A 15,125-nucleotide genomic window follows, 5' to 3' on the forward strand; every position below is an offset into this window, starting at 1 on the left:
GACTTTAAAAAGAAATCAGTGCAGGAAGTTTTCACATCCTTTAATATAGTCATCAAGTATTCTCAGAACTTTCAGCTACACAGAATTCATAAAACTTCAAGGTAATGAATTTCAGCATCCAGAAAATTTCCTACTAGCGCAATTTTCTAATACAAGAGAGTCTGCTGTATTTCGAGCCTGGTCTAAATCTTACCTCAAAGATCAAAGTTGAAGACAAAAGTATTTCCAGAGAACCTACTGGTCTATCAATAGACAGTCTGTAATTTACCAAGACATGTATGGCAGATGTGCCCAAATAGGGGTGTGTTTGTGTATGTGTGTGCTCCTTTTTCTCTCATCACACCAGAATGCTCATCATGATCTTCATTTATCACTTGACTTTTTAAAGACCCACCTTCAGGTGCCTACATGGCTCAGTCAGTTAAGTGTCTGCCTTTATAGCTCAGGTCATGATCCCAGGGCCCTGGGATCAGAGCCCTACATCAGGCTCCCTGCTCAGCAAGGATTCTGCCCCTCCCCCAGCTTGTGCTCACTCTCTCTCTCACTCTGTCTCTGTCTCTGTCTCTCTCTCTCTCTCTCTCAGTCTCTCAAATAAATGAAATCTTAAATAAATAAATATCCATCTTCCTTCTTCAGAACAAAGTTCTTCATGAGCTAGAAACTGTCTACTTTGTTCATTACTGCATCATAAGAGTCCAGACCAATGCCTAGCACATAGTAAGCACTAACACTTGTTACAGGGGAATAGGTGTATGGATGTGTGTGTGTGTGTGTGTGTGTGTGTGTGTGTGTGTGCATACACCCACATGTGTTTATTTTAGGAAACAGAGAGACGAAGCAGAAATTCCCTACACTCCAAATGTCTAATCTACATGGACGCCGTCAACTCAGATCTGTATTGAATTTAAGTCCTTACTCCAACCCATCATTTGTTCCGTGAATTACAAATTTAGAGAGTAGAACAAGGGAAGGGGGCAGTGGGACTCATACACTGAGTATGAATATTTCAGAAGCAATCCCATGTTCCCTGCATAACACACACTGAGCTCCACTGGAGGAAGCATAGCGTGATGAAAGAGCTCGCTTTCTGGGGCACACAACCCTGGGTTGGCATTCCATCTGGAGCCCTGACTAGCTCTGCAACCTTAGGCAAGTTACTTAAAAGTGTCAGATCCTATCTGCTCATTACCAAAATGGAAATTAGTAAGAAGGCTTATACCAAAATTATTGAGTAATTAGATCAGCCAAAGCAATGAAGGCTTTCTGGATGCATGGTAGTTTCTCCGTCCCAAATAATTCTCTTACCAACTGCCACTCACCTCCCATACTTAAAAAAAAATGGTTGTTAATGTTCAAATCCTGGATGAAGTTTAACAGCAAAACCATCAAACCACTTACATCAATCTTTATGAATAACATCACAAAGCATCTGCTGTAATTTCCAATAGATAATAATAATGTAAAGACAAAAGAGTTAAGAATGTATGGAAAGTACCAACTATTCAAATTAGAATATTTCTATGGTTATGTGGCTTGAAATCAATCCCCCACCCACACATATTACATTATTACATATTACATTTATTATTAACTATCTATTCTCTTACCTCAAATAGAATGAAAAGTGTTTCCTCTGGTTAAGACTGACACAGCCTTATAAAGGGCACTGCTGTTTTTTCTTGGTTTTGGCTTGTTAATTTTCAAGGTCTACTGAGAAATAAATTTACTATGAAATAATCTAGCATTCTGATGAGTTAACTCTGAATTTCAATATGAAACATGTTAAGATCCCAGTATACAAAGTAGCTGATATCTGGGCTGCTCTGTGTGTATGTATATAAATTATAATGTACTTATTGTGGATTTAAAAGATTAAGTTATTAAATAACGGAACTCATTTTCAAAAGAAAAGCTATTCTGGGAAATGTCACAGATATCCTAGTAAGTATTAATAAGATATACATAGGAGAATATAAATATTAAATTTCTTGCATGAAGGACGTTTGGGGGTTTTTTAGTATTATGTTTGTTATTGATTTTTTTGCAGGTCCATAATTTTTCAATTTTTCTCTTTCCTCCTTCCTTCCTTCTCTCTTTCTTCCTTTCTTTCTTCCAATATTTTTTATTTCCAAAGTATTATGTGCCCAATATATGGTGCCATTATAAAATAAAGATTGAAAAGAAGAAAATGATCTCAATATGCATAATACTTTAACATGTTGCCTTGTACTTTTTCTACATGACTTTCAAATAATTCAGATATTCAGAATGTTCATATCCTGCATTTTCCACGTAATAAATGAACACTCCCCTGTGTCACAAAAATCTCTGTTAACACCACCTTAATTGCTACATATATCCCCCGATACGGGACTATTATAATTTATAAGATATTTTTATTACAAAATAACCTCATGACTATCTTCTTGTGTCAAAGGGTATGGATCAGTTTTGGGGGCATGACCTCTGGCACCAAACTGGTTGAATTTGGATCCTCATCCTATTGTTTACCAGCTGAATACCCTGGGCAAGTCACTTATCCTCCCTGCTCTTTAGTTTCTTTATTTAGGAAAGGGAATAACAATACTACATCCCAGAACTGATGTGAAGGTTTCATGAGTTACCTTTGCAAAGTATCTGGTGCATAAGAAGTATCACTTAAATGTTAGTTATTTATCTACCTTTCTTGGTGTTATGACAATGGCAATACAATCTATGATCAAAGAATACATTTTATTTTTATTTTTTTTAAAGAATACATTTTAAATGAGATAAACACATACTACCAAACTGCATTCTAGAAATGTAATAATTCATACTCCTCAGCTGTGCAAGATAGTATCCATCTATCATACCCACATAAGCATCCTGCATTCTCATCCTTTAATTCTCTCTTTAAATTGGTTAATGGTGTTTCATGTTTTTTTTTTTAATCTGCGTTTCTATTGCTATAAATCAGAACATAAGGGCGCCTGGGGGGCTCAGTCAGTTAAGGGTCTGCCTTCCGCTCAGGTCATGATCCTGGGATAACAATCCCAGGATCCTGGGATGAAGCCCCGCCTCCAGCTCCCCGCTCAGTGGGGAGTCTGCATCTCCCTCTCCTTCTGCCCCTCGCCCCTCTCCTGCTCATGCTCTCTCTCTTTCTCTCTGAAATATATATAAACTCTTTTAAAAAAGAATATTAAGCATATATGTTTTTAGCTATTTTATTCCCTTGTGTATGAACTATTTTTTTACACCTTGGTCCAATTCTTAGATGTCTTAGCGGGTTTTTTTTTTTCAATTTATTGAATTTACCCTTCAAATTCCTCTTTTGCTGTTTTCACATATGGGAGACTTCATATTTATGCAGTCAACTCCACTATGCTTTTTCTTGGTGATTTTTCCATTACTTTTGCATGTAGGCCATTCCTTTCCCCTCAGTGGTCTGGTGTATACTCAAGGTATGCTTTCTTCCTTTTTATGGCTTAGGGGCTTTTTTTAACATTAAATTTTTTTATTCATTAACAATTAATCTTCTTGCTTGGTATGAAGATAGGTCTAAATAAATTTATTTTTCTCAAAGAGCTACTAATTATTTCTCTATAATTAATTAAAAAGTCCCATCTTGCCTTTACAGTGTGCTGAAAGCATAGTTATAATGTAAGGGCTCTCTGCAAGCATTCTATGGAAATCTAGCAGCATGATCGCTCAGGTGCAAATACATGCAAGCGTGTGTATGTATGCAAGCATGTGTGTGTATGTGCTTGCACACATGTGCACACACACCACTCTTTCCTCTTCCACTGTGCTTTGTTTTTTCATTCATAGTACTCATCACTAACTGACATACTTTATTTTATGTTTATTATTTGCTGAATTGATGAATTCATTAAATTCATTAAATATATAAAGTTTGGTGTCTTAGGTGATCATCTGATCCACTGTTACATCTGCATAATCTTACCTTTGAAATGCTCCTTAAAGCATGATATCTTGGAAAATATGTTTTAACAACTGATGTGAAGTCTAGGGCACTCATTCTAACCTGGATCTTAAATAATAATCACAATACCTAGGTCCTCACCCAGACACCTGAAAATCCTCCTGGCGATTCTAATATGCAACCACGGTAGGAAGACACTAATCTAGCGGACTTGTTTGTGTACCCAGAAGTACATTTAATATATCATAAATACACATTTAATAATAATTCACTATTTATGACATATTAAGTATATGTGCACATACGCAGATGTATATGTATGTAGATATGTATGTGCACACACACAAAGAACATTCACAAACTTCCCCTAAATCACTGAATGGCATGAAGTTTTCCCTAAATGAAAAAGGTTCTCTTCTAAAAATCGTGTGACCAAGGGCAAGCCAACCGTTCTCTCTGAAAATAGTGCAGGGTCCTGCGGAGTGTCTGAATCTCATCCTGGAAGGTTTTGCCCACTTGCCCTGTTCATATACCCTACCCTGAGAAAAGTGACCATTTTCTAAAAAAACTTAATTCACAGAAACCCATAGTTGTAAGGCTACTTCTTGGTAGCCTTCTTACTTGTGAGGCTGAGTTCTTTCTGTGAAGGAAGCTGAGACTTGACCAGTGAACTGGCCCAGATTATAGAGCGTTACACTGACTCACACAGGAATAGATGTAGATCTCCTCGATGTAAATCACTCTACCCAGCAAATCAAAATTGAGCACCTCCTAAGATAAACTGCTTTGAGGAAAACCTTAACACCAGTGATTTGTAAAATAACTCTTCCTCTGCAGTGTTCGGTGCCTAAGTGTTTCACTCAGCCATTGAGATGATAAAACAACCAACGCAAAGAGGAAAAAAATGATCTTCGACATAACACACACACAGGTGCACATGCGCACACACATGCTTCCACATGCTTTCACTCTAAGGAAAGCAGAATTTATGTTGAATTAGGCTTTTCATCTGCAAGGCCAGGAGAATCATTCCCATTTCATAGTCCTTGTCACACAGATCTCTGTGGCGTCCCTAGGCCTCCTCCACTCCACCTGCGCCTGTGCTAGTCCTGCTACCCAAACCCTTTCCACTTCTAACTGCAGGGTCCTTGCAATTCTTACAACCTGACTCAATGATCACCTTCTCAGGGAAGTGCTCCAACTGCCAGTGCCCCAAATAGCCTTTGTCCACACACCTGCACCATGCGGCATTCCCATTACCCCTGGATTCATCCCCACGCCCTGGGACCCTGTCTCCGTGCTCCCAGACCTCTTGCTCACAGCCTTTGTATGTGTTTTTGTGCTGGCAGGGAAGGGAAGGGTTGGTTAGCAGTCGCATTATCTCAGAACCTGAATAAACCCAGTTTCTCCCAAATGTACACCCTCCCAAGCCACTTAAGGTCCTCAGGATGAGAAGTGCGCCCGAGATCCCAGCACTGCACAGCACCAAAAGGAGTGCTTGCTGAGGTTCCCAAGAATAGAACAAGGGAAAAGGGTGAAATTAATACAATAACCTCAGGTGTCTATACCTGACAGGGATCACCCAGTCATTAGTTTGTCTCCTAACCTGCAAAGCAACTGCTTGGGGTTCTAACTCCTGGAAGCACCTCAAATTAAAAGTAAAGATTTTGGAATCAGGGAAATTTTGGTGTGAATCTGTGATCTATTACTTAGTAAGCTGGATGCCTTTTGATAAATGACTAAACATCTCTGTGCTTTGGTTTTCCTCCTTTCATTAAGGATAATGATAGTGCCTACTTCAGTCAGCCTACAGGAGGATTGAGAGAAAATAACGCATCTAAAAGTTTTCTATACCAAGCCAGATAAGTGCTTAATTTGTAAAAGCTACCAATTATTTTAGCTCTTCTCACTTTTTTAGAAAAAAAAAAAAAAAGAATTATAGGGCAAGTTTTAAGGTCTGAAATTATACTAGCTGGAAAAATGGATGCTGTCTCACCAATTAGTCATGTGTGCACGGGTGCACATATATGTGTGTATATATGCAGACACCTGGACCTCTACTTATATAAATAATATTTTAAACTATACATATAGGTGTATATGCATATCTGCATGTTTAAATATATATACACAAAATCCCTACTTATGACAGCTCCATTTATGCTTTTTTGATTGTATGATGGTGCAAAAGAGTTACACATTCAGTGGAAAGCATACTTTGCACTTTGAATTTGAATCTTTCGCATCCTAGTGATATGCCCTATGATCCTCACTAGCTGCAACTCCCAGTCGGCCTGGGGATCATGAGGGTGAACAACAGATACACTTACAACCATTCTGTACCCCATGCGACCACTGTTTCTCCTTTTCCGTATACTATTCCATCAAATAAATGAGATATTCGACCGCTTATTATGAATTAGGCGTCGTGCTGGAGGATTTCACCCAACTGTAGGCTAATGTAAGGGTTGTGCGCACCTTCAGGTAGGCTGCGCCCTGATGTCCGGGAGGTTAGACGTATTAACCGCATGTCCCAGTGACTTCGGGTATTTTCAACCTAGTCTGGGTGTTCCAGGGGCCCCCCGCGCCCCATCAGCGGAGGAGGACCTGTTACACATAGTGGCACGCATCCGTAACGATCCCGTTTCCAGAACCCCTGTGCCCTGGCTGGGTTGGCCCTGGCCAGCGGGGCTGGCGGCGCAGGGGGCGCGGAGGGGTGCGGCTGGCAGCCGGGGCGCTCCTTACCTTCAGGGGGAGTCCCCGCGGTCGGGCCGGGGCGGGGGCGGGGGCGGGGGCGGCCGTCCCCCCTGCGCTCGGGTCGCGGCGGCCGAGGCAGGCGTCCCAAAGGCGGGTGAGAAACTGCGACCCGCCGTCTCCCTAGCGCTGCGCGCCCCCCAAGCAGAGAGAGGCGCCCCAGGTGTGATGAAAGACGTAAGGCAACTAGAGAAGGCTGGGGAAAGGGAAACAACAAACCAAAGGTGCAGAGGGTCAGAAGGAAGAAAAGGCGCCTGGCGGCGGCGCGCGGAGGCTGTGGGTGGGACGCGGCTCGGCGTCCCCGAGCTCCAAGTGGGGCGCCGCGGGGCCAGGGGGCGTGTCCCGGCCTGGGATGCTCCAATCAGAGACGCTCGTCGTCGGGGGTTTCTCCCCGTCGGGGGCCTGGGGGGCGGGAGTCCTCCCAGGCTGCGGTGTCCGTGGATCGGGGGTGCACACGGCTTCCCTCCGGGGTGCTCCTGGTCTGGGGCGCCCCCCCCCGCGCGGGGGATACGGACTCCTCCACCTGGGCGCCCCGCCCCGGGGTTCCGGGAGCCGCTTGGTCGCGGGCGCGGCTGGAAAGTCCGGCGCGTCGCCCTTGCGCCGAGGCCACCGGTGCCCCAGGCTCGCGCGGCGAGTTTCGGGAGCTCCCGGGGGCTGGGCGGTGGCGGGGGACCCGGAGCGCACGGGCGCGCGGGGCTGCTCGTTGCGCGCCCTGCAGGCGGCCGACGGGTTTGCACCGGGGTCACGGGGAGAGGGAGCGCGCCCGCCGCCGAGGGCACCACCTGCGGTTAAGGGGAAGGAGCCCGGGCGGCCCCAGACAGGACGGAGGCCCGGGAAGGGCGCGAGCACACAGGACGGCTCCCCCAGGTCATCCAAAGGGAGGAGGAGGCCGTCGGCTGAAGCCCTCAAGCCTCAGATCTGTGCTGAGGCCTTCTGCGTGGGCGAAGGGTTCTCTCCTGGAAAATAGTAGGGAGGGGGCGGAGGTGTTGAACTGAGATTTTACACTGTTAAGGAAAGGAAGCCAAAGGAGAACGTGTGTTTCAAAGTTTTCACCCCGTGGAAGAATGCAGGGTACATTTTAGAGTGGTCTGTAGCAGGATCTTTCCAACAAAAGAGAAGAATGAAACCCACGGCTGATAGGGAGAGGGTTTAATGAGTCCTTTTCATTCTTTTTATTCAGTCAAAAGCATTCATCGTGTAATAAATGAGAAAAATAAAACAATGATCTCAATAATGGCAATAAGAACAAGCATCTGACAAAATGCAACAGCCTTTCTTCATGAATAGCACTAGGAATACTAAAAATAGGAACGTTCTTAATCTGATGAACATTTGTAAGAAGCCTGCAGGTAACTTCATCACTAATATTGAAACACTTTGCTTTTTTCCTAAGATGGGAAACAAGATAAGGATGTCATCTCTCACCTGGGACAATCTTTCTGTAATAAGTAAAGAAATAAAAATAGAAAGCAAATAGATTGGGAAGGAAGAGATAAAAACTATTGGTTCTGATGGAAGGCATAATTTTGTGTAAATCGCCCTTCGAAGTTTACAAAAGAGCTGCTGAAGTCCTAAATGAGTTTGGCAAAATCATGGAATAATAAGCCAATATGCAAAAATAAATCGGAATTCTATATTCCAGTAATGGAAATTTGAAAAATTAAATTTGTTTAAAATACCATTTACAATACCATAAAAAAATCAAATACCAAAATACAAATCCCTTGGAACGTATACAAGATGTTTACCATGAGATCTACAAAATACTGCAAAGAGAAATAAAAGACAAAAAATGGACGGATATACCATATTTATGGATTGGAAGATGCATTGTTAAGATATCTATTCTGTACAAACTGTGGAGTTTATAGAGTCCATACATTTTTAGACTCTATATGTTATAGAGTCTAAATATTTCCTACAATCCAAATCCCAGGAGGAATTTTCAAAGAAATTGAGAAACTGGTTTTAAAATTTATATGAAAATGCAAATCACCTAGAATAGTCAGACCAATCTTGGGAAAGAAGAACAAAATTAGAGGACTTATGCTGACCTGAAGGCATACAATAAGGCAATACTAATCATGATAGTGTGATATTTGCATGAGCATAGAAATAGAAAATAATATAGAGTAATAGATCCACGCATATATAGCATATTGATCTTTACCAGGGCATCATGTCAATTCAATAGGAAAAGATAAGCCTTTCACAAGTGTTGCAGGAACAATTGGGCATCTCTATGGGAAAAAAATAAATGAGGTTGACCCTTACCTCATTCTATATGCAAACATTAATTCACAGTGGACCATAGACCTAAATATAAAAGTTGGAACCATGAATATTTCATAAAGATACATGGGAAAATATCTCCAGATCTTGAGAAAAAAAATAAAAAATAATTTAAAAAAAACTTAGAAAAGACACAGACAACACTAACCATATAAGAAAAACTGACCAATTGAATGTTACCCAAATTAAAACATCTGCTAATCAATGATACCATTGAAAAAAAGAAAGAGGTAAGGAGGCAAGCCTGGAAAAATTGTCACCTTACATCTATCTGAAAAGGAATTAGTATCCAGAATATCTAAAAAATTTCCACACATCAACAACATGAAGAGAAGCAACACAATTTAAAAACGTGTAGAAGATTTTACTTTCACTGAGTGATAGACACATGAATCTTACTGGTGAATAAGACATAAAAAATGTTCAATATCATTAATCGTCAGACAACTGGAAATTAAAACCATAATGAGATTCATTGAATACCCACTGAAATAACTAAAATTCAAAGAAACCTGACAATACCAATCATTGGTGAGGAGGTGGAATAAGAGCAGTCTTGTACATACCGGAGGAAATGAAAATGGTACAATTAGTTTGCCAGTTTGACAGTTTCCTAAAAAGGACCACACCTAGGTATTGAGCCAAGAGAAATAAGAACACATGTCCACAAGAATATTCACAATCTCCATATTCACTATAGGTACCATGTGAAACAACCCATATGTCCATCACCAGGGGTACAGCCATGCAATGGAATCCAACTCAGGAATACAGAGAAACAAAGTACGGACACATACAAAACATGGATGCATCTCCAAAACGTTATGTTGTGTGAAAGTACAGAGTCACAGCACTGTCTGTCTGACTTTATTGATAGAAATTTCATAATCTGATCAAAACTAATGGAGATAGAAATCAGAACATTATTGGCCTCTGAGGAAGGAGAAAGATTGGCTGGGAAATATCAGGATGGAACTTCTCCAGTAGGGAAGGTGATGGAAATATTTCTTTTTTTTTTTTTTTTAAGATTTATAATCTATCCCTCTTTTTGAGAGAGAGACAGAGAGACAGAGAGCACATGAGTTAAGGAAGGGGGAGAGGGGGAGAATCTCAAGCAGACTTCCCACTGACTGGGGAACCCAATGTGGGGCTCTATCTCATGACCCAAGAGATCATGCCCTGAACCAAAATCAAGAGTCAGATGCTTAACTGACTGAGTCACCCAGGCACCCCTGATGGAAATATTTCTCTCTTGTTCGGGATGGTAACTACACATGTGTATAATTGTACAATTATGTGTAATTGTCATGACTCATCATTGGTATGTGTAATTGTCAAGACTCATCAAACTTAAGATCTGCATTGTATTGTATGCAAATTTGACTCAAGTAAGGGCAATTCCTTGTGTTTTTATAATTCACCAGAATTTTTTAACAGGATCACACAATAGACACCTCACTGGTTGGACTGAATTCATTCTATTCATGAAACCCCTCCTGGTTTCTGCTGTGGCTTTGCAACCCATAAAGAAAGGAATGTGCCTAATTCCCCTATGTATCCTTCCACAGCCTTTCCTCTCTCTGCCCCTTTCAAAGAGATATTTATATTTAGCACATGTTCAGAAAATGTAAATGTTGGATATTTGCAAAGTAGCTTACAATTTGGGCAGTTAAAATATATTTAAAAATAAAGAGATTGGGGATCCCTGGGTGGCTCAGCAGTTCAGTGCCTGCCTTTGGCCCAGGGCATGATCCTGGAGTCCCGGGATCAAGTCCCACGTCCGGCTCCCTGCATGGAGCCTGCTTCTCCCTCTGCCTGTGTCTCTGCCTCTCTCTCTATGTCTATCATGAATAAATAAATAAAATCTTTAAAATAAAATAAAAATAAAAATAAAGATATTATAACTTCCTTGTTATATCCTATAGAAAGAGCCCAAATTTGGCTCGAGGCATTCAAGTAGCTAATATAAAGAGGAAAATAAAATCATTTCCAAAATTCTCCATGTCCATAAATCAAACACCTGTCTGTAAGTCTAGGTGGATAGGGAAGCTGCATTAAAGGTACATCTACTCCTGACAGTATTACTTATGGTCACACAGCTGGTGGAGGACAGAGGATATCTTGTTGATTCCAAATTATGTGGTGTTAACTAATCAACTAGAGGGCATCCTTCTCGCAGGCTGATTTTTTTAGTTCTTCAATAAAATCAGATGTCACCACAAAAAAGCAGATTTAGCAAATAAAAATTCCCAGTGAAATTTTAATTTCAGATGAGATTTCATTCTTTGAATTCAGCTTTAACTGACGTCTTGTATTTTATCTGACAACCTTAATCCAGGGAGTATAGATTCAGATTATAGGGTATGTAGAGGGATAGGTAACCACAGATCCTTTAGGCAACCTTCCAGAAATAAACAAGTTCTTTTCAAGCAAGGCTCTGTAAAGCATTGAGTGACAGTTCAAGATTTTACTCCCTGTCAAGGATCTGGAGTGCAGTTTTCTTTTGCAGTTAAATGCAAAATTGTATACTTTTAAAAGCATCTCAGCTGAGGATGAACTCCTTTAGGGAATTAATGAGAGTGGCCTTGACTGTGCACCTTAACTTCACTTTTGCCAAATGTTTCTGCCAAAAGCCCTACTGATTTCACGGAAATGTTACAACAAACCAATTTCTCAAATTTAAAAAAAGAAAATCATAATTGAGAAATGTAAGATATACTGACATGATCATTCCTGAATTACATATAATGATGGCCATTTAAATTCAGCACAACTCAAATATACAACAATAACTAATGAGGCATGTCAGGTGTGCACAGCCATGAAATAGAACTCTGTGAATATTTAAAATTTGGGGCACCTGGGTAGGTGATGGTTGAGCATCTGCCTTTGGCTCAGGTCATGATCCTGGGGTCCTGGGATCAAGTCCCATATTGGGCTCCCCACAAGGAACCTGCATCTCCCTCTGCCTATGTCTCTGCCTCTGTCTGTGTCTCTCATGAATAAATAAATACAATCTTTAAAAAAATAAATAAATAAAACGTTAAAATTTAAGTGACATGTCCAATTTTTTTTCATGAAGTAAAATAGAACAAAATATAAAAACCACACACCATGTGAGCTCAGCTACATAAATGATATGTTTCGGTACAAATTCAAATTTACCATAATGTTTAAAGGTCATTATCTTAGGATGATGGATTTATGGATAATTTTTGCTATTTTCTTCTTTCATGTTTTTCTGTTCTTCTGTAACTTTTAAAGTGAGATAAGAATATTTCTAAAGAGAATAAAAATCTACGAAAGAAATTTTAGAACTGCAAAAACTTGATTATAATGGCAACTGGGGACGGCACTCCAGTAACATCGGCAACATTGAGATGATAAAACTCAGCATCTGGTCAAATAAAATGTAATATATTCTGGTATGTGAGGAATGAGATGTACTGCTAAAGTTCTGCTTGTGAGAATCTAAGTGTTCTTCAAGGTTACATGAAAATTTAGCTCTAACACATCTAGTTTGAAGTTCAATGTGCTGAATATTGACAAGGAATAAGGAGCAGGAAAACAGGAAAGAGAGAGAAAGTGGAAAAAGCATAATGAAGAGATCTTAGGCCACCTGGAGAAAGATCAGCAAAGGGAGAAAAGGAAGGAAAAGTGAGCTGAAGAGAGGGGGAGCAAGGATAAAAATTCCTGGGCTTTTTGCAACCACCCAGAATCAGGAAAATGGAAGTAGAGTTGATGGATGAAACCTGAAGCCTGCACAATCTTGACATTCCCACTCCTCATGCCTCTGCTCTAGTGTCTGGTCCAATGACGTAATCCAGCCAGGAAGAGTTCAGGTCAACGAAAATCTGGTGCATTAGCACATCAAAGCAAGCACTAATGCCCCTGGGCACTCAGGGAAGCCAAACTGGATGTCTTCCCTGGCAGTCTGTTGGGCACAGGCATGTGGTACCTCACATGCTTCCAGAATTTGGAATTCAGCGACTGTTTGTTGGCGACATGGTCTTCCCTCCACTTGATGGTACCTTGCACTTCCACAAGGTGCTTGAGGGAATCTTGAAGCTCCCCAAACTGTAGTCCACCTGGCTTGCTCAGAGCCTCCAATTCTATAAGAATCACCTTGGCGTCGTTCTGGATGAGGGCACTGTGCAAGGCGATCTCCTGCTCGTAGGCAAACTCCCTGCTGTGTGTGATCTCAGGAGTCAGGATAAAAATGTGGCGCCTACTCTTTCGTATGTTGGTTTCCACTGCGGTGGCTGCATCTGGGAATAAAGGGCACAGGTCAGATTTCCTGTTGCTGTGTTTTTAAGTGTAAAATACTCAGATCTCACTGCAAGAAGGCAATAGTATGATCAAAGAAATACAACTGTGGACAAAACCACTCAAGATATTCTCAGAGGGTGGCAGCTGAAAGACTAAATCATGTAGTTGCGTGACCTAGGGAAATAAACGTTGAATGGTGCCAGGTAGAGACTTTGTGTCAACCAGGATCCTAACTGGAAGCTCAGCAGACTCAAAAGGACTAACTTAAGAGAGTTTAATAAAAGGACAATTTATAAAAGATGTGGACAGAACCAAGAGAAATCAACGAGAGGTGCCTTGGAACCCCAGCACTAGAAATAACCAGGGAGGCATTACCACCCTCCAGGTGTGAAGGGGAGGAAGCACTCACGGAACCTAATGAGTCTAAAGGCAGCGAATGGTAGCCCATGTCTTGGGAGGGAAGAGCCCAGCTACCCTGGCAACCTCCCAGGATGCCTGCCTCTGCACTCCTGCCAGTGCTTCCATTGGCCAAACCTGGCATTGAGCAGAGGTCAGGGGTGTCATGGATTCCATAATGACTCACTACCCTGGGCCATTGGATGGTCAGGATGCAGAGTGGATTTGAAGGAGCAAACAGAAGGTCACTAGCATGGGAAGAAATGCACCAATGCAGCCAGTCACGAACTTTTTCTAAGGGACAGTGAAGTTGTTTTGCTAGATTGGATTTTACTTTGATTGAAGTAGGGTCAGAGGGGCAGCCCAGGTGGCTCAGCAGTTTAGCGCTGCCTTCAGCCCAGGGTGTGGTCCTGGAGACCCGGGATCAAGTCCCACGTCAGGCTCCCTGCATGCAATGGAGCCTGCTTGTCCCTCTGCCTGTATCTGTGCCTCTCTCTCTCTAAAAATAAAAATAAAAAAATAAAAAATAAAGTAAGGTCAGAGGACATAGTTGGAAAAGGGGTCATGGGAAATTTCCCAGGTGAAAAACAACACAATGCAGGCCATGCAAGCTGGAGCATCTGTGAGCTGACATTCACGTTGGGCTGGAGAGAGGCAGAACTAGAAATGAGGTCAATGGATCAGAGAAAAAAAGAGATGAAGGGTTTACAGCCAGACATAGCATGTAGTGTGACACCACAAACAGTTGGTGTCCTGGCAGCTTCCTGAGCAGATATGGAACATGAAAAGAGCATTTGAGCACCATGACTCATTCCCTTCTACCAGCATGAGTAGCCAAGGGGAGAGAGGCTCTAGAGAAAACTTGGGTTACATTTTCCTGAGTTGTTCATTTTATGAGTCTCTCACAGCCTTATGGGGTGATTAACTTTGCCTGAATATTCCAGGACAAACCAGATTCAGCTGCTTTGTGTTCCTCTAAATCTACAGATGCTTGAATCCCTCTTTGCATTAGAAATGTCAGTTTAAATTCACAGTCTACTGAGCATTAACTTTATTGGACCTACTTTCATGAGGCTCCTGCCTCATTCACATTCCAAATACTTCCTGGTCTCTGAGGAATTCAAGAAGGGCTGTAAGGAGGGCTCATGGGTACTTGACATAAATATAGAGAGAAGAAGAGAACAGCTACTGAAAGGCCAGAATTGTAACAAACTGTCAAAGATGCATGGAATTACTAGAAATATTCCAAGTCAGAAATATTGCAAAACCGAAGACAGCTCTAGTTGTTGTGAGAATATACATTTACAAATGTTTCTCCAATACAAGGAAAGTCATAAAGACCTCTGAATCCTTGCAAATATTTTAGCCAATGCTTCTGGATATTAGAACAAAATTCTTTGTTTTTTGAGTCTTCTTTCAGCTTTTCTAGAGAGAATTAAGATATGTCAGGTATCCTAGCAGTGGGCATAGGAAGTCAAGTAGGGGCAGT

General features: G+C 41.4%; 2 protein-coding genes across 6 annotated transcripts in view; both read right to left on the bottom strand.

The window, feature by feature from the left end:
• Nucleotides 1-7,155, bottom strand: part of IL18R1 (interleukin 18 receptor 1) — a 39,457-nt gene extending 32,302 nt beyond the window's left edge. For all 3 annotated transcript variants that reach the window (XM_041754279.1, XM_041754278.1, XM_041754281.1), the window contains exon 1: nt 6,671-7,155. The gene's annotated coding sequence lies outside the window, so the exon portion shown is untranslated. The remainder of the gene's footprint in view (nt 1-6,670) is intronic.
• Nucleotides 7,156-12,058: 4,903 nt separating this feature from the next.
• IL1RL1 (interleukin 1 receptor like 1) overlaps nt 12,059-15,125 on the bottom strand; it is a 69,163-nt gene continuing 66,096 nt past the window's right edge. For all 3 annotated transcript variants that reach the window (XM_041756226.1, XM_041756228.1, XM_041756227.1), the window contains exon 11: nt 12,059-13,239. In XM_041756226.1, the coding sequence (XP_041612160.1) occupies nt 12,854-13,239 (386 nt within the window). In that variant the 3' untranslated portion in view covers nt 12,059-12,853. The remainder of the gene's footprint in view (nt 13,240-15,125) is intronic.

This window comes from Vulpes lagopus, chromosome 5, assembly GCF_018345385.1.
Source record: "Vulpes lagopus strain Blue_001 chromosome 5, ASM1834538v1, whole genome shotgun sequence".
Lineage (NCBI taxonomy): Eukaryota > Metazoa > Chordata > Mammalia > Carnivora > Canidae > Vulpes > Vulpes lagopus.